General features: G+C 42.5%; 1 protein-coding gene across 7 annotated transcripts in view; it reads left to right on the top strand.

Moving 5' to 3' along the window:
- The first annotated feature begins 7,636 nt into the window (after positions 1–7,636).
- Positions 7,637–18,830, top strand: part of RBM39 (RNA binding motif protein 39) — a 55,203-nt gene continuing 44,009 nt past the window's right edge. The window contains exons 1-4 of one of the 7 annotated variants that reach the window (XM_067546851.1): positions 13,182–13,615; positions 13,840–13,912; positions 14,883–15,031; positions 15,416–15,465. In XM_067546851.1, coding sequence (XP_067402952.1) covers positions 14,996–15,031; positions 15,416–15,465 — 86 coding nt within the window. In that variant the 5' untranslated portion in view covers positions 13,182–13,615; positions 13,840–13,912; positions 14,883–14,995. Of the gene's footprint in view, positions 7,929–9,721; positions 12,176–13,181; positions 13,616–13,839; positions 13,913–13,939; positions 15,159–15,415; positions 15,470–18,830 lie in introns of those variants that run through there. The other 6 variants (XM_067546853.1, XM_067546854.1, XM_067546849.1 and 3 more) reach the window with 6 other exon arrangements.

The raw sequence follows: 18,830 nt of genomic DNA on the forward strand, positions 1-18,830 counted from the left end.
TCTTTATTACACTATCCTTAAAGTGAACCATACCACTCACTGGGTTTGAAGCCCTCTTACCTACTCACAATGCTGTTAAATGGTTATGAAGCTGTAGTGATTGCAAACCTGCTGCATTCTGACATGTGAAACTGTTTAGAGTTGTACTGCTTATCTGCTGATATGTGCTAACCCCACAACAACGGAAGGGGCTCTTCTTTTGCTGTAGAAATCCACCTCTAAAAGAGACAGTATTTTTCCGTGGAATCTAGCAATGTTTACACTGGAATGAAGATTGGCTTAATTACACTGTACAGGGCATGACATGTTTCACAGCCCTGAGCAATGTATTTAAGTCAAGCCAACTCGGTAATGTAGACTAGCCCCTAAAAGTCTAGCAATGGCACTCTGTCTGGTGTTTATCAGTGATCTTGGCTGGAGTATCCTTGAGGACCATCTCTTCTACACATTCTGAGAAACTCACCACAATGAGGAAAAAAAGTGCTTTCAGAACTGGTCAGACTGATGAGTCTAGAACCTGAGACCCAGGAATGGCAAGACCATATGGTGGAAAAGACACAGAAGAATTGAGAGGTGCACCAAGACATCATATCGCCCCTCACACAAAAAACAGATGCTCAAACACATTAAGGAACAAAGCACCCAGCAGCCACTACTCTCTGTGAACAATTCCTTCTTTCTGGGTTCATACACCTGCTCTTTTTCAAGACACTCCATGCAACTGTATTTCTTTCACTCAATTCCATAATGAGAACTGCTTTGAATATACATACCCTGAGCACTGATGTAGCACCGAGGAGCCAGCACAATGCATTTTCTTTTTTAGTAGTGTGTCTTTGGTGGTAATAATACAAAGTTCTAGTTTGTGGGAAAACAATTTACTTTTTGTCTTACAGAGATATAGCCCCTGAAGCACCAGCATCCCTTGCAACAACCAAACAATTCATAAACCAGATCTTTATGTTATGTACAATCACACAACGTAACACACTGGCTATAGAAAATTATCAATGGGTGCTCTTGAAAGTTTCCCTCAGCTGCACAGCACCTTGAGGGGCTCTAGTAACTGTCCATGTGTCAGGCTTTGTAAAGTCAGACAGTTGTCCACATGCTCCCTCACCCTGGCAGTAGCATGTCTTCCTTGACCTCACAGATATTATACAAAAAAAACAACATGCAGCAATATCAGGAAAATTTGGCTCACCGAGATGGAGCCCAGTCATAAGACATCTCCACCCATCCTTCAGTCTTCCAATAGCATCTGCATCTGCTCAAGTGATAGTTAAATTTTTCCTTGCTGTTGTCCAGGTGTACAGCTTCATGAGCCAAAAAAAGTAAAGGGTAGGCTGGATCCCAGCGAATCACAATTGGCATTGCAACCCCAACAATGAAAATAGGCAGGTATGGGAAAAAAGTCGTGCTTGCAGCTTGTCAGAAAATTCCTGTAATCCTAAAGATGCATCATGCACCTTTACTGACCAGCCAATGTTAATGTCATAAAACATTCACAGTAATCCACCAACATTTACATAACTATGGAGCAGTATCCCTTTCTTTTTAGGTATTCAGAAGTACAGTGGGAAGGATGTGTGTTCTATCTATCTCCCTCCTCCCACAACCCTGAGGGAAGTCCAATTAATTGAATCCACATTATTTCCTGCACATTGCCCAGAGTTGCAATGCTGAGCAGCAGAACATGCTTAATGCCCTCACATACCTGGACAACAACTGCCCCTGCTGCAGATTTTCCACCACCAAACTCACTGCTCAGATAGTGGGCAATCTGGGGTTGAAAGCTTCCAGAACATGATGGATATCTGTTTCTTCACCAGCAGAGGAGCTTTCTAGTGTCTCTGCATACAACTCCAGAAATGTGGCCTTCCACATCTGAAAGTTCTGCAGCCATCGCTGTTTGTCCCAGGCTTGCATCATGATACAGTGCTCCTTTCACAGGCCCAGAACTGCCACTCCACCATGGGCCCCAGGTCAGCGAATCCCTGCAGCAGCTGGTCAGTTTCAGTCAATGTCTGTATCATCCACTTGTTCTTAGTTTTCCCTGATGTATGACCAGTTGTATCATCAGTTGCTGTGTTAGTTGATATTAGAATCATAGACTCATAGGACTGTAAGGGACCTCAAGAGACCTTCGAGGACCATTCCCTGCACTCAAGGGAATAAGTAATGTCTAAACCATTTTTGACAGGTGTTTGTCTAACCTGCTCTTAAAAATCTCCAATGACAGAAATTCCACAATCTTCTGAGGCAATTTATTCCAGTGCTTAACTATGCTGACAGGAAGTTTTCCTAATGTCCAACCTAAATCACCCTTGTGCAGTTTAAGTCCATTGCTTCTTGTCCTATCCTCAGAGGTTAAAAAGCACAATTTTTCTCTTTCCTCTTTATAACAACCTTTTATGTACTTGAAAACTGTTATTTTCCCCCCTCAGTCTTCTCTTCTCCAGACTAAACAAACCCAATTTTTTCAATCTTCCCTCATAGGTCATGTTTTCTAGACCTTTAATCATTTTTGTTGCCCTTCCCTGAACTTTCTCCAATTTGTCCACATCTTTCCTGAAATGTGGTGCCCAGAACTGGACACAATACTCAGTTGAGGCCTAATCAGCGGGGAGTAGAGCGGAGGAATTATTTCTTGTGTTTTGCTTACAACATTCCTGCTAATACATCCCAGAATGCTGTTTGCTTTTTTTTGCAAATGTTACACTGTTGACTCATATTTAGCTTGTGTTCCACTATAACCCCAGATCCCTTTCCGCAGTATCCCTTCCTAGGCAGTCATTTCCCATTTTGTATGTGTGCAGCTGATTGTTTCTTCCTAAGTGGAGTACTTTGCATTTGTCCTTACTGAATTTTCCCCAGTTTACTTAGACCATTTCTCCAGTTTGTCCAGATCATTTCATCCAGATCATTTTGTCCAGGCACAGTGTGCTGAAGAATCAGAGAGGGCGTGCAGGGGGGGACTGAAGAATGGGAAAGAAAACTGGCAGCGTGTGACCTCTAGAAGAAGAAAAAGGAGAACCCATATACCCCCAATGCAGACAGAGGTAAGCAACTGTTTTCAGGCTTTCTGCACAGGTACTATTGCAGAGAATGGTTTGGAAGTCATCTGAGGGAAGGGATCAGGAGACCCCATTGATTGGAAGGCATGAGATGCATTGTCCTAGGGATGGGGGTTCCAAGGCCACCACTCCCAAGAGGAGGAGATGGGTGGAGGTAGTAGGGAACTCCCTCCCAATGGGACGGAAACATCCATCTGCCATCCAGACCGAGAAACTTGAGAAGTGTGCTGCTTGCCTGGAGCTATAATTCAGGATGTGATGGAGAGTCTGCCAAGACTCATCAAGCCCTCAGACCACTACCCCTTCCTACTTCTCCACGTGGGCACCAATGATACTGCCAAGAATGACCTTGAGCAGATCACTGCAGACTATGTGGCTCTGGGAAAAAGGATAAAGGAGTTTGAGGCGAAAGTGCTGTTCTTGTCCATCTTCCCCGTTGAAGGAAAAGGCCCAGGTAGGGACCATCGAACTGTGGAAGTAAATACGTGGTTACGCAGGTGGTATCAGAGAGAGGGCTTTGGATTCTTTGACCAATGGATGTTGTTCCAAGAAGGACGAAGAGAGGGAAGAGCATCTTCACAGACAGGCTAACTAACCTGCTGAGGAAGGCTTTAAACTAGGTTTGCTGGGGGATAGAGACCTAAGCCCGGAGGTAAGCGGGGAAGTGGGATATCAGGAGGAAGCACAAGGAGGAGGGTGCAACAGGGGAGGCCTCCTGATTCATACTGAGAAAGTAGGGCAATGGGCTAGTTACCTTAGGTGCCTGTACACAAATGCAAGAAGCCTGGGAGACAAGCAGGAAAAATTGGAAGTCCTGGTACAGTCAAGGAACTATGATGTGATTGGAATAACTGAGACTTGGTGGGGTAACTCACACAACTGGAGCACGGTCATGGATGAGTATAAACTGTTTAGGAAGGACAGGCAGGGAAGAAAAGGTAGAGGAGCTGCACTATATATAAGAGAGCAGTATGACTGCTCAGAGCTCCAGTATGAAACTGGAGAAAAGCCTGCTGAGAGTCTCTGGGTTAAGTTAGAGGCAAAAGCAACAAGGGTGATGTCATGGTGGGCATCTGCTAAAGACCACCAGACCAGGAGGATGAGGTAGACGAGACTTTCTTCAGACAATTAATGGAAGTTTCCAGAACACAGTCTCATGAGGGACTTCAATCACCCTGATATCTGCTGGGAGAGCAAGACAGCAGTGCACAGACAATCCAGGAAGTTTTTGGAGAGTGTTGGGGACAACTTCCTGGTGCACGTGCTGAAGGAACCAACTAGGGGCCGAGCTCCTCTTGACCTGCTGCTCACAAACAGGGAAGAATTGGTAGGGGAAGTAGAAGTGAGTGGAAACATGACCAGCAGGGACCGTGAGATGGTCAAGTTCAGGATCCTGACAAAAGGAAGGAAGGAAAGCAGCAGAATACGGACCCTGGACTTCAGAAAAGCAGACTTTGACTCCCTCAGGAAACTGATGGGCAGGATCCCCTGGGAGGCTAATATGAGGGGGAGAGGAATCCAGGAGAGCTGGCTGTATTTTAAAGAAACCTTATTGAGGACATTGGAACAAACCATCCCAATGTGCAGAAAGAATAGCAAATACGGCAGGTGACCAGCTCAGCTTGACAGAGAAATCTTCAGTGAGCTTAAACACAAAAAGGAAAGGTATAAAAAGTGGAAGCTTGGACAGATGACTAGGGAGGAGTATAAAAATACTGTTCCAGCATGCAGGAGTGAAATCAGGAAGGCCGAAGCATGACTGGAGTTGCAGCTAGAAAGGGATGTGAAGGGTAACGAGAAAAGTTTCCATGGGTACCGTATTTCCCCATGTATAAGACGCACCTTTTTTCGAAAAATTTGGGGTCTAAAAACTGGGTGCATCTTATACAGTGGTACTTACCGGTGATGTACCGTAATACATTTATTTTCAAATTTCGGGCCCCAAAATTAAGGTGTGTCTTATACATGGGAGCGTCTTATACATGGAGAAATACGGTATGTTAGCAACAAGAAGAAGGTCAGGGAATGTGTGGGCCCCTTTCAGAATGGCTAAGACAACCTAGTGACAGATGATGTGGAAAAAGCTGAAGTAATCAATGCTTTTTTGTCTCTGTCTTCACAGACAAGGTCAGTTCCCAGACTACTGTACTGGGCAGCACAGAATGGGGAGGAGGTGAGCAACCCTCAGTGGTGAAAGAACAGGTTCAGGATTATTTAGAAAAGCTGGACATGCACAAGTCCATGGGGCCAGATGTAATGCATCTGAGGGTGCTGAGGCAGGTGGCTGATATGATTGCAGAGCCATTGGCTATTATCTTTGAAAACTCATGGCGATTGGGGGAGGTCCCTGACAATTGGAAAAAGTCAGAGATAGTGCCCATCTTCAAAAAAGGGAAGAAGGAGGATCTGGGAAACTACAGACCAGTCAGCCTCACCTCAGTCCCCAGGAAAACCATGGAGCAAGTGCTCAAGAAACCCATTTTGAAGAATTTGGAGGCAAGAAAGGTGATCAGGAACAGTCAGCCTGGATTTACCAAAGGCAAGTCATGCCTGACCAACCTGGTTGCCTTCTATTATGAGATAACTGGCTCTGTGGATGTGGGGAAAGCAGTGGATATGATATACCTTGGCTTTAGCAAAGCTTTTGATAGTCTCCCACAGTATTCTTGCCAGCAAGTTAAAGTAGTATGTGTTGGTTGGATGGACTATAAAATGGATAGAAAGCTGGCTAGATCATCGGGATCTATGACTAGTGATCAAGGGCTCGATATCTAGTTGGCAGCTGGTATCAAACAGAGTGCCCCAGGGGTTGGTCCTGAGGCCAGTTTTGTTCAACATCTTCATTAATGATCTGGATGATGAGGTGGATTGCACCCCATCAGCAAGTTTGCAGATGACACAAAGCTGGGGGTGTAATAGATATGCTGTAAGGTAGGGATAGGATACAGAGTGACCTAGATAAATTGGAGGATTGGGCCAAAAGAAATCTGATGGGGTTCAACAGGGACAAGTGAAGAGTCCTGCACTTAGGATGGAAGAATCCCAGGCACTGCTATAGACTGGGAACCGACTGGCTAAGCAGCAGTTCTGCAGAATAGGACCTGGGATAACAATGGACAAGAAGCTGGATATGAATCAACAGTGTACCCTTATTGCCAAGAAGGCTAACAACATATTGGGCTGTGTTAGTAGGAGCATTGCTAGCAGATCAAGGGAAGTGATTATTCCCTTCTATTTGGCACTGGTGAGGCCACATTTGGAGAACTGTGTCCAGTTTTGGGCCCAGCACTACAGGAAGGAAATGGACAAATTGAAGCGAGTCCAGTGGTAATCAACGAAATTGATTAGGTGGTTGGGGCACATGACTTATGAGGAGAGGCTGAGGGAACTGGGCTTGTTCAGTCTACAGAAGAGAAGAGTGAGGGGGGATTTGGTAGTAGCCTTCAACTACATGATGGGGGATTCCAAAGAATGGAGCTAGGCTGTTCTCAGTGGTTGCAGATGACAGAACAAGGAGCAATGGTCTCAAGTGGCAGTGGGGGAGGTCTGGTGAAGCACTGGAATGGGTCACCTAGGGAGGTGGTGGAAACTTCATTTTTATAGGTTTTTAAGGCCCAGCTTGACAAAGCCCTGGCTGGGGTTGGTCCTGCTTTGAGCATGGGGTTGGACTTTGATCTCTGAGGTACCTTCCAACCCTAATCTTCTATGATTTTGAATTTTAATTTTACCCTCCAAGCACTTGCAATCCCTTTTACATTGCTGCACACTTACAGAAGAATCAGTTTCTCTATCTTTAAAATAGACAAGAGAGCTGCGAGGGATACTGCACAGATCCTGTCTTTGGTATTGAATAAAAAACTGGATTATGGGATGGAAGAGAGGGAAATGTGGTAATCTGACTCCCTCAGCTCCCGGAGAGGAATGATGGTACCCACAGTACACTAACACTTCCCCCCAGGAAGTATTGAGTTAGAAGTGGGATAGGGAACACTGGGATACCACACAGGGCCACACATCTTTTGCCAATACACTCTGATGCTGAGGAGATGATGCTCTGCTGGCAATGCGTGCACGTACTCTACACGCATCTCTATGGTGGCACCAGTGCCACCGCAGAGAATGGTCAGTGTAGACAAGGCCTTTGTTACAGGTTGGCAGACAGAGGTGGGCATGACTGACTGCCAGAGACAGGGTGGTGGGAACCTTCCAGCCCAGCTCTCCCAAGGGGCGGGCGAAGCAGGGCAGGGATCCCCCTCTGGCCCACAGCCAGCACTCCTGGGAAACAGGAGGAGGGGAGAAGAGAAGTTACATTTCTAGTTTAAAATTCCAAATTTCACCTTTGACCTTTCCTTTGCGGTTGCTGAGGCCTCCGAATCTCGCGAGACTTTGAGCTGAACACTTTGGGCGGGACTTTTCCTTGTTCTCGCGATTCTTCAAGTCACCCCTTCCGGGTGTGGGGTCTCGCGATATTTATGTGTCAAGGACGCGCTCAGCCTTGTTTGTTTTGTCTCAGTCTCGCGTGAGCCCCTGCAGCGGGCTCTGGGCGGCCCCGCGTGTGAGTGCGCGCAGTCCCTCCCGAGCAGCCAGACGCGGTGGGCGCCATTTCAGGGAGCAGTCGCCGCTGCTAGAGCTGGGCCCAAGCCGCGCGCCCCGGAGCGGCCTCTAGCGTTCGAGGCGCCCCCAGTCGCGTGCGTGCCCGGAGACGGCTGAGTCGTCCCTTTTCCTTCGAGCCCCCTCTCCGAGGGACTCGCCGCCGCTGGGCCCATCCTCGTCCTTAGCGCCGCCGCCACCCAAAGAGCCGCCGCCGGATCCCGGGCGCCTAAGCACGAAGCGCAACCCAGAGCAGCGCAGGTAACCGCGCGGGGCCCGCATGCTCATGGCAGTCCCCGTCCCGCGGCTGCGTTTGGTCCGAGAGTGCCTTCCCACTGTCGCCTGCGGGGGGCCACGGTCAGAGCCTCCGCTTCCTTACCGGCCAGTTCTTTGAGAGCTTGCTGGGCCGTTTTACCAGCCAGGCCCGCCTCCCCGCGGAGGGCCCTGGCCGCAATCCCGGGGTCCGAGGGCTCTCAGCGGCTGTCCTCGCCCAGACCCGCGTTGGAGGCGGTGCTGCGTGTTGGAGGAGGCCGCAGCTGTTGGCCTGGTTGTTCCCATAGCCACGTAGTTGGCGATCCGGGCCTCGGCCCAGACTACGCCTGTCGCAGCTGCTGCCGCCCAAGCTCCTCCGGACCCCCGCCATGGCCCGGACCGCAGGGCCTCTTCGGAAAGTTTTGGGATGATCAATTGTGGGCTGGCAGCTCGGGAGGGGGAGAGCCTGGGGGCTGCGACGGGCCGAGCTAGTGGACGCTGGACAACGGATAAGGGGAGGTGATTTGGCAGTCTATAGCTGTTTGTATTTGGTTAGCACCTATGGAACTTAAGTAGCAACATGTTGGGGAAAGGTAGCTTTGGCTTTGTACTGGCTAGGGACACAACACATGGTGTGTTTATCAGTTAACTAACATTGCTAATGCAAGGTAGGCAAGGCAAGTGTAGCTTTATCACATTAGCAGCTTCAGGTAAATCCTGCACTCAGTGCTTAATTTGTAATGAAAGAGGTGTCAGGGCTCAACAAATTAGGTGCTGGGGCTCAACTAATTTTTTTACATTTATAACTGATGCAGCAAGGTGCCTCAGGACCCAGCCCTGGTGCAAATGAAGCACGGCCTGCACTCAATCCTAGTAGTTTTCTTGACATGGTAACACGTGAAAACTACAAACTATCTTGTTTTCACTAGACTTTTACTGTGTTAACTGAACACATTGTAAGAAAATACATTTATTCCTTCAAGATACACCATTCCACCTTCAGTGAAGGTATTACAGCTCACAGTAAACATCCCAGAGACCTCCCTGGAGCTTGCAGCAAAACTAGTGAAGACTAGAATAATATTTCTGAAATAGTTAAGGGGAAAATCGAAAGAGGGTGGAGTGGAAACTAGGTTTCCTTTATGCATTATGAAGAAGCAGAAAAAGGGTAGAAGCGCAATAAAAAAATACCTTGGAGGTTGCCATTGAAGATGATGCTACAGTAGAGGCAGGCTTTGCACCTGTTGCAGCATTGACTGGGTGCCCTGTAAAGGTTTTAGGGTTTTTTTCTGCTTTGTTTTATGTATAGAAATATTGGTGGATGACAGGTTTTTGCTTCCCTCTTTCTGTTCCACTGGTTGTATGACTCACATAGTCATTGTGAGTTTCTGAACCCTTAATCAAAGAGGATGGGAATGTTAAATCTTTACTACTCTTATTCTAGCATTAAACTAATAGGTTCCATTCAACATGGTTTTATGCAAAATAGGTATTGTTGAATAAACAGTGTTGTTTTTGATGAGATTACAAGTTTGGTAAAGGTAACTTTGATTTCTGTAATGTTTGACTTGGTACCATATGTTGTATGCGGGGTTTTTGCAGCCATATTGGTCCAAGGGTATTACATTACAGAGACAAGGTGGTTGAGGTTCTATCTTTTAGTGGACCAACTCCTGTTGGTGAGAGAGACAAGCTTTCAAGCATACACAGAGCTCTTCCTCAGCTCTGAAACTGTTCCCCAGACCTGAGGAAGAGCTCTGTGTAAATTCTAAAGTTTGTCTCTCTCACCAACAGGAGTTGGTCCACTAAAAGATAGTACTCAGCCGCCTTGACTCTTTAGTACTGTATAGTCTCAATAAAAAAGTACTACAGTATATATTACAGTATATGAAATCAGTATAACATGTTTAATGGATTTTGGCTAAATTACTTATCTCAGAAATGTAATTGTTAATAACATAACATGGTCATACTGGGTCAGACCAACGGTCTATCTAGCCTAGTATCCTATCTTCTGACAGTGGCAAATGCCAGGTACTTCAGGGGAAATTAACAGAATAGGCACTCATCAGATGATCCATTCCCTGTCATCCACTTGCCAGCTTTTGGCAAACAGAGGCTAAGGACACTCAGAGCATGGTGTTGCATCCCTGCTCATCCTGGCTTATAGCCATTGATGGACTTATCCTCCAGGAACTTAACTAGTTCTCTTTTCCATGCTGTTATAGATTTGGCCTTACCAATATCCCCTGGCAAAGAGTTTGAGAGGTTGACTGTGTGAACAAGTACTTCCTTTCGTTTATTTTAAACCTGGTGCCTATTAATTTCGCTGGGTGACGACTAGTTTTTGTGTTATGTGAAGGAATAAATAACCTTATTCACTTTCTCCACACCAATCAAGATTTTATAGACCTCTATCATATTCCCCCTTATTCATCACTTTTCCACGCTAAAAAGACGGACTTTTCAATCTCTCCTCATATGGAAGATGTTCCATACCCCTGGTCATATTTGTTGCCCTTATCTGTACCCTTTTCTAGTTCCAATATATCTTTTTTCAGATGAGGTGACCAGAAATGTATGCCATATTCAAGATTTGGGTGAACCAGGGATTTATATAGTGGCATTATTATATTTTCAGTCTCATCTATCCCTTTCCTAATGGTTTCTAACATTGTTACCTTTTTTTGATTTCTGCTTCACATTGAGCAGATATTTTCAAAGAACTATCCAGATCTTTTTCTTGAGTGGTAACAGCTAATTTAGATCCCCAGCATTTTATATGTGTAGTTGGGATTATGTTTTCTGATGTGCTTTACTTTGCATTTATCAATATTTGAATTTCATCTGCCATTTTGTTGGCCAGTCACCCAGTTTTGTGAGATCCCTTTGTAACTCTGCAGTCTGCTTTGGACTTAACTGTCTTGAGTAATTTTGTATTGTCTGCAGATTTGCCACCTCGCTGTTTACCCCTTTTTCCAGATCATTTATGAATATGTTGAAAAGTATTGGTCTCTGGAGGACACCACTATTTACCTCTCTCCTTTCTGAAAACTGACCATTTCTTCCTACCCTTTGTTTCCTATCTTTTAACTAGTTACTGATCCAGGAGAGGACCTTCCCTCTTATCCCATGACACATTCATTTGCTTTTGGTCTGGGACCTTGTCAAAGGCTTTCTGAAAGTCTAAATACACTGTATCCACTGGATCACCCTTGTCCACATTTCAATGGAAATCCTCATTGAAAGGAAGTATTTCTAGTGGTGTCTAGTTGTTTGTCCAGTGCTGTTCAATTTCTGTATCAATGAATTGTTTTAAAAATATGAAATCATTGTTGATAAACTTTGCAGATGATACCAAAGATAGGTGGAATGGTAATAAGGGTAGGTCACATTCAGAGGGTTTGAATTCCTTGGGAAGTTGGATATAAACAAATTTATTTTAACACCATTAAATGCAAAACCATATACATTTAGAAAAAAAGAATTGGCCTTATTTACAGGATGGGAAAATGTATCCTGGAAAGCAGTTATTTAAAAAAGATATAGGGAATCGTGTATATAACCAACTCAATATGAGTTCTTAGTGAAATGCTGTGGATTAGAGCGAATGCTAAGAGCTCGTAGAAGAGTAAGTTTTAGAGTGTGATTAAGTTCTCTCTTACCTTCTCTCCATGTAGGTACTTTTATCAGATGCTTAAGGGCTCCTTAATGTAACAAAAATATAAGACCTAATGGCTGGAAGTTGGAAAAACTAGACAGATTCAAATGGGAAATGAGGCACCAGGTTTTTTTTAAACAGTGAGGCTAATTATCATTGGAACAGCTTCCCACGGGATGTAGCGGATCCTTTATCACTTGACATTTTTGAATCAAGATTGATGTCTTTCAATGAGAAGCTCTAGTTCATCTGCAAATTATTGGGCTTGATGCTGCAAACACATGATCAAATTCTTCTGGCCTTGGAATCTATGTAACTTGGAAATGTGCAAAATCCAAGTTTTAAACAGTTTACATACATGTCCCTTCTCTGTTGCTTATGTCTTGCTTCTTTTGGTAAGCTGAAAACCCTACTGGTTCTTCAGTTGGGTGTAAGGCCTGAATTTTTTATAAATAATCATATTTGTGTGTAGGAGAATCTTTCAGACATTTTATGATGAAGGTGGTGGCGTATGGTTCTTTTCTTTGAACTTCATCTTCCATTCATAGCCATGACTTGCTGTTGCCCTATATCACATTCTGCTGTCAGCATGCAGGTTAGACTCCCACTGCAAACGCCTTCCTGACTCTTCTCCATATGATGTTTCTCACTCAGTATCATTTTGCAAAGGACTTTATTAGTATGTAGAGTTTAGTCATTGACTGGTCCAAAAATAATTGGTCAAATATTTTAAAGCACTAACTTAGAATAATAGTGAGTAAGACTTTATGGTCTTCAGTAGGCTTAGCCTTAGATATATATGCCTAATTACAAGAAATAGGTTAGTTAATTGAGTTATTTTAACTCAGAAAATGTGAAACAGTAAAATGACGTTCTAAAAAATGGAAGAATTACTACTTTTTAAACTGTTAGCTTAGTATTTAAATATGAACAAGACTGAACAATTACAAAAGAAAATGAAATTAAACAGAAAACAAACATAGCAACTATAAAAGAAAAAAGTAATTTTTAAATGCACTTATGCTAGGTAGGCAGCAAGCCTACTCTTCAGGCAGCTTAAAGGCTGTACATCTTTCCTCTATTTGGAGAGGAAGTTTAATTATTGTGAATCCTTCTCTCCTTTTCCCTTCTGGTTAATTTCTGTATTTGTCTAGTCAGTTTAGCTTGTATGCTCTTCAGGGCAGGGACTGTATCTTTGAACTTGTTTAATGGTCTTTGTAAACTGCTGTATACAGTGATGGCCTTGTATACAAATAAAGATTGTGTGTATGTATGCATGTACATGATTGGCTAGAATCTTCTAGAACAGTGGTACTCAACCTTTTTTTTCCCACTCGGGGGAAAAAAGGGGGCGGGACTTTCGGCGGCGGCGGGGTTTCGCAGCGGGCTCCATGGCGGGAACAATGCCCTCCACCGAAACCCTTCCACAGTTTCCCCTTTTCGGCAGCAGAGTTTTGTGAGGGTGGGTGGGAGGGCCGTTCCAGTGGCGGCGGATCCGGCGGTGCGGTACGACACGACTCGCGTACCACCCAGCCTTCTTCAGTGTACCACTGGTTGTATGCGTACCACCGGTTGAGAACCGCTGTTCTAGAACAAACAAGATACTCAGCGTTCAGTTAGTTTAATTTTTTTCTCAATAGGTGGCATTAGCATGTAGTAAAGTGAGTGATCTAAGTTATTTATGTAGGCTTGCTAACGGATAACATCATGATCCAGTCAAAAAGGTAGACCTCTGCCAACATCAAGGCATTCTTGATGGAATATTAAGTGTTTGACAGTGGTCAAATAAGTGGTCTATTGAGCACCTTGCCACTCCTATTAGTATGCATTGTAACTAAAAATCATTTTGCATATTTGGGGTCTTCCCAACATTGGCCTTGTCACCAAAAATTCAAGTGGCTTGGGAGCTGTTAGAGATTGATATAATTTATGGGGTTTTTTCCTGTCTGATGGATTTTGCTCTTCCTTTTAGGTGTCCTGAAAAATGGCTGACGATATTGATATTGAAGCAATGCTTGAGGCTCCTTACAAGAAGGTGAGAAAAATGTGCCAGTGAGGTCTTGTACTTACCTTAATTTAGCCTTATTCATGAAACTACTGCTGAACTGTAAACTAACATCCCTGGAGCCCTCATGATTTATCTTATTGGAGATGCATTACATGTAACTTGCAAATAAATATATACTGTTAATGTAATTATATTGTGCAGTAGTTTCACTTCAGCGTGATGAATAAATGCCCATCTATCTCTCTTTGTAGACTTGCCTAACGATATCTCACCTCTACTCCCATGAATTCACCTTTGATTCCAGTGTGAACTGTCAATCATAAGGTAGTAATTGAGTGACGTATCGCTGTACCGTGGTCCCCTAGGTAAAAAAAAAAAAAAAAAAAAAAAATGACTCGCCTAAAATTACCAGCTCCAGTTTGGTATAGCAACAAGGTGAATGCAGTGTTTTGGGAAAATAGCAGGGTTCCAAGAATAACCTTTTCACCAGTCCATGGCAAGTAAATCTTTAAATAGTCTGCTCAGTGCAAGAGGCGAGTGACTATTATTTTTAACATAAAAGACTGGTGATGGTTCATCTTTTAACAGGGCAGATGGCAATGAATTGCTGCGTGAAAGAACTTACCAAAATTCTTGGATCCCTGAATAGATACATTCTTTAGCAAGTAAAAGACAGTATCTCAGTCTGCAGTGTCATTCTAAAAATAGCTGTTGCACTCTTCTGTTTTAGTTGTTCAATTAGGAACTACCAATTTTGACACAAAATTCTGTTAAAACTTCTGAATGACTAGAGTAGTGATGTACTTAGTCTCTGACCTTAACAGGCAGCAAATATATACTGTCTTTTTTCGTTTTTTCACCAATTGGTGGTGAAAGTGTTAACATTATGCATGCATTAGCACTGGTTTCACGAGAAATGTGTATAAACTTGAAATAATTTAGCAGTTGTATTCATGGTGTAACTGGAGTGATTAAATGTAGAATAAATATATAACAGCTACTGTTAGTCTATTTTGGAGTGTTTAGCACACCCATGTGGTATCCGTTTTGGATGAGCATTTGTAAGCTTTAAACACTGTATATTTAGTTTTATGTAATAATTTGTAGTTACGTAAAATCTTGAGGAGATAGCCATAATTTGTAATGTTAAGATTCTTGTGTCCTAGTTTAACATGGATATTTTCCATGTAAACAGGTATGGAAATAGGGAATGTTTAGGCTGGACTGGTGGATTTTTGATGACTTTCTTGGGAGTCGACGTTACTAAAGCAGTGTGAATCCCTGTTTGCTTCAGGGCGAGATGTGTGACAGAGGTGGCATCAAGCTCTTACAACCCTCCAACGAAAATGAGCGAAGATCTCAGGAATGGCATCGGTCACAAGAAATCGATAGTGGCTGGCTGCTAGCATGGCCACTTGGGGCTTAGGCAGAGATATAGCCTTGGTATTGATCAAAGGGATCATAGCACATGAAAAATGCTTAAACCTGAAACTTCCTCTTACATTTTATAGAAATAACATTTAACCACTTGAGTGCTGAAATCTACAGGATAATTTACTATCTAAATCATGTAAGGAAGTATCTACAATTTCATATATTTTTAAGCGTAAATCTTGTATTTTATAATTGTATGACTTAAATGTAAACAGCAAAGTGGTTAAACATGACTACTTAAATTTTTTATAGCTTTCCATATTAAACTATAAACACGTAATTTAGTATTAAAATTTTTGTTTTGTATTTTCTTATTCCTATTCCCATTACCCTTTGACCACTTGAAATGTTACCACTTCGTCCTCACGATGTTCTTCTATCAACCCTGCTTAGGATGAGAACAAATTGAGCAGTGCCAATGGCCACGAAGAGCGCAGCAAGAAGTAAGTGTTTATTTCTGTACTGACACTTTGGGGAACACTGTCAAGCGTTCTTTGTTTTTACTTTCTAATGTATGTAGTAGTATCCAAGAAAATCAAATGGAAATCCTTAACTTTTTTGGTCTTTTGCTATTTATGGCATTCCAAACAAGTATGACTACCTCCTTGTTACTTGGTGGTTCCTTGGTTACACAGTTGGTATCTGGGTTATAAATTTTCAATGAATAGTGTCCTTTTAATAAAATTTAAAAAAAAGTATCCAGATGACAACCCCTACTAAGCTAAAATAGTTTTGAGGGCTTAAAGATAATGACACTGTTCCTGTAAGATTTTATGCTATCAGTGAGTTTCATATGTTTTGGGTTAAGTTTTGAAATACTGGGATTACATTTGTGCACGAACTATGTGAATTTGAGGAACGTGGTTCAAAGAAATTCAGTGGCTTCAAGTTCTAACTGTGAAGGTTCATAGAAATGTGGTTACCTGTGCTGGCTAGTATCAGGCTAATACAGTTTAAATTCCTTTCAACACTTTATTCCTCTAATTAGTGTTGTGTGTAAAAGCTATTGTTTGAATGAATCTTCTCTCTCCTTTCCCTAATCCAACTTGTACTTAAGTATAACAAATCTTCTAGAGAGAATTAATTGATAAGTCTCTCTTGGAGGAGATAAATACAATGTGTTTTGTTTTTACAATGTCAGCCTGGTCAGTATTCTGACTGATACTGTGATTTTTTTATTTTTTTATTTTTTTTTTTTTGAGCCAGTTATTGTTTACCTATATAGGCAAGGACTCTGTACTCCACAGTGAGAGAAACCGAAGGAAAGCTTCCCCTACAAAACAGTCAAACATTTAGAGTTGAACAAAAAACACTTAAAATTTTAAATATGTAAAATAAGATTACTTAAATTACAAACACGTCTTTTGATTAAAATATTTCATACTTGGTGTAAGAGAAAAGTGAAGTTTGGCTCTGTTCTGAAGAGGAATTTGGAAACACTGGCATGTTAAATATTTTAAAAAGCTTCATTGGGTTCCATGTTTGTGTGTCAGACTCTAAGGTCAAATGTGTATAGGTTACAAGTAAAAAGATGGATTTTCCAATTTCCACCTGAACCTGGAATCTGAAATTAAGCTATATGGGTTTTTTTTGTATTGCATATCTTTACTGCTAAAATATACATTAGGTCAAATTTGGCTACCTGTGTAACAGACAGCAGAAATTGGCCTTGCATTTGGAACTCAATTAACAATTGAATGAGTTAGAATATACTCCAGCTTGCTCTATCATAACTGTCATGACTGCCTTTTTTTGCATAGATGCTCTTCTGATTAAAATCCCACTTTAACAGGTTCCAATGTAGCCCATGTTGACAGTGAATAGTATTTTGGAGCTTTGTGCAGCCAGGCCTGGATCCCCTGCTGGTATGGCCATTTCTCACCTAGGTGTTTCTGGTTTGAGATCAATTCTGTTGGTGCTGAAGACTCAAATAAGGTAGAGAAATAAGAGGAGATTCTTAGGAGCCTACCCCAGTACAACACACTGTGCAATTAGAAGGAGGCTGCTATCTGAGAAGTCTTGTTAATTGTGCCTTATGACCAGGCTAGAGCACAGTTTAGGCCAATAGTCTTTTACAGTGATTGGATGTCCAACTTCCAGATGAACAAGCCTTCACTGGTCTTTATCTGGAGCTTGGCCCAACATGGCGGTAATGCTTTCCCTTGTAAACAAGGTGCCTCTCTGTGTATAAAATACTTGCTAGTGCTTATTGAAGACTAGCTGCAAATATAAGGTGTTGGTCACTGGTTCACATGTTGGGGTGCACAAGTGTAACAGTACTTTGGGAACATAACAGTATTAATATACCATGGAGCTAAGGATTTGACATGAGTGGAGCTTTGCCAACTGATGGAGGTGTAGGTGAAACATGCTTGTCTGATCTACCCAATGTCTGCTGCCACTGACTGTTACAATCACAGGTGTGAATAACTGCTGTGATTTGAGGCCAGTTTGTTTCTTGATCAATGTTGCCTCACTGGACACAGAGCATGAGACTTCTCGAAGTTCATTTTGTACATAATATACCATAACAGCAATTTCTCTATCCTTTCACACTAGAGAAGTAAGGCAGGGGGACACTGTCAACACAATCTAGTCAATTTTTAAACAACATCTGATACAAAACTTGTTCCTAGGGGCCTCTGCCTATTTTGTGAGTATTACAGTCAAGTGTTTCTGTCTTAAAATGTTTCTCTTCCCTGTTAGTGTGAGACTCACCCAGACAAAAAAATAAAATCACTAACTGGGGTAGACTAATGTTCTCAGAACTGAGATCATGCCTTCTCTGTTTGGAAAGTGCCCTCTGGATATAGGCCCTACTGCTAAAAACAAACCAAACTACCACTCCAAAACAGTGAAACTGACTGTACAGCAATGTTATCAAATGCACAAAATACATTGAAAGAATTTTTTAGTCTCTTAGCTATAGCAATTTTGGGTGTTAGATTTAAGTAATAGATTTAAAAAAAATTGGATAAGTGCTAAGTTTTTCTGCTCCTGAAGAGATTCTGAATGACCAAACCTATTGTTTAATCCATTTTTTTGGATTAATTAAACCATTTCCTGATTTTTCTAATAGAGGTATTGCTTTAATTATTGCCTGAGCAGTAGCTGAATAGTGATGGAATGTGCAGCTTCTTTGTATTATAGTAGTGCTGTGCAAAGAGGCCCTTACCTAAAGCAAAGCCTCATTGCATTACACCTTATTCAAGTTCATAGTAAGATAACCCTGCCCAAGAAGAGCTTAGTCATTCTAAATAGACAAGACTGACAAAAGATGGATGGGAAACATCAGAACAGAGTAGTAAAGTGAATAATGCTAAATGGAAGGATTTTTCTGAAGTGCAATAACGTATGCTTCCCCAGTGTTGTTGCTGTGTGTGATGTTCTGCATACTTGTGAAGGACAGTGGGGAATTTCCCTGCTGAATGCATTGGAAATAAGCAGTCATACTCTTAGTAGTCAGAAGCTGCTATTGAGGGTGAAACACTGCAGTAGCTGCTAGGAATGATGGCCATATTTTGTTAGTTGCAGAAAGGTGGAGTTGCTGCTTGAGCAATTGTACAGAAAACAGTGCTTGCCTAATGTGTGGTGTGATGTATTTGAGAGGGAGGGGAAGAGAGGGTGGAAGTGATGGATGCATGGCCATTCAGTGTTCAGGAACTTTATTCCATTTTCAGTGGGAGGGGGAGGGGAAGGAGGGAGACTTGTTGCATAGCTTCCTAAATATATTAGCAGCTTGAAAATTAAACAGGGGAACGTCTTACTGTTTCATAGAGATTCTGTCTGAGTCAGAGTAATATGTTGA

The sequence above is a fragment of the Emydura macquarii genome, unplaced genomic scaffold (assembly GCF_026122565.2).
Source record: "Emydura macquarii macquarii isolate MOO-44397 ecotype Brisbane River unplaced genomic scaffold, CSIRO-AGI_Emac_v2 contig_1170, whole genome shotgun sequence".
Lineage (NCBI taxonomy): Eukaryota > Metazoa > Chordata > Testudines > Chelidae > Emydura > Emydura macquarii.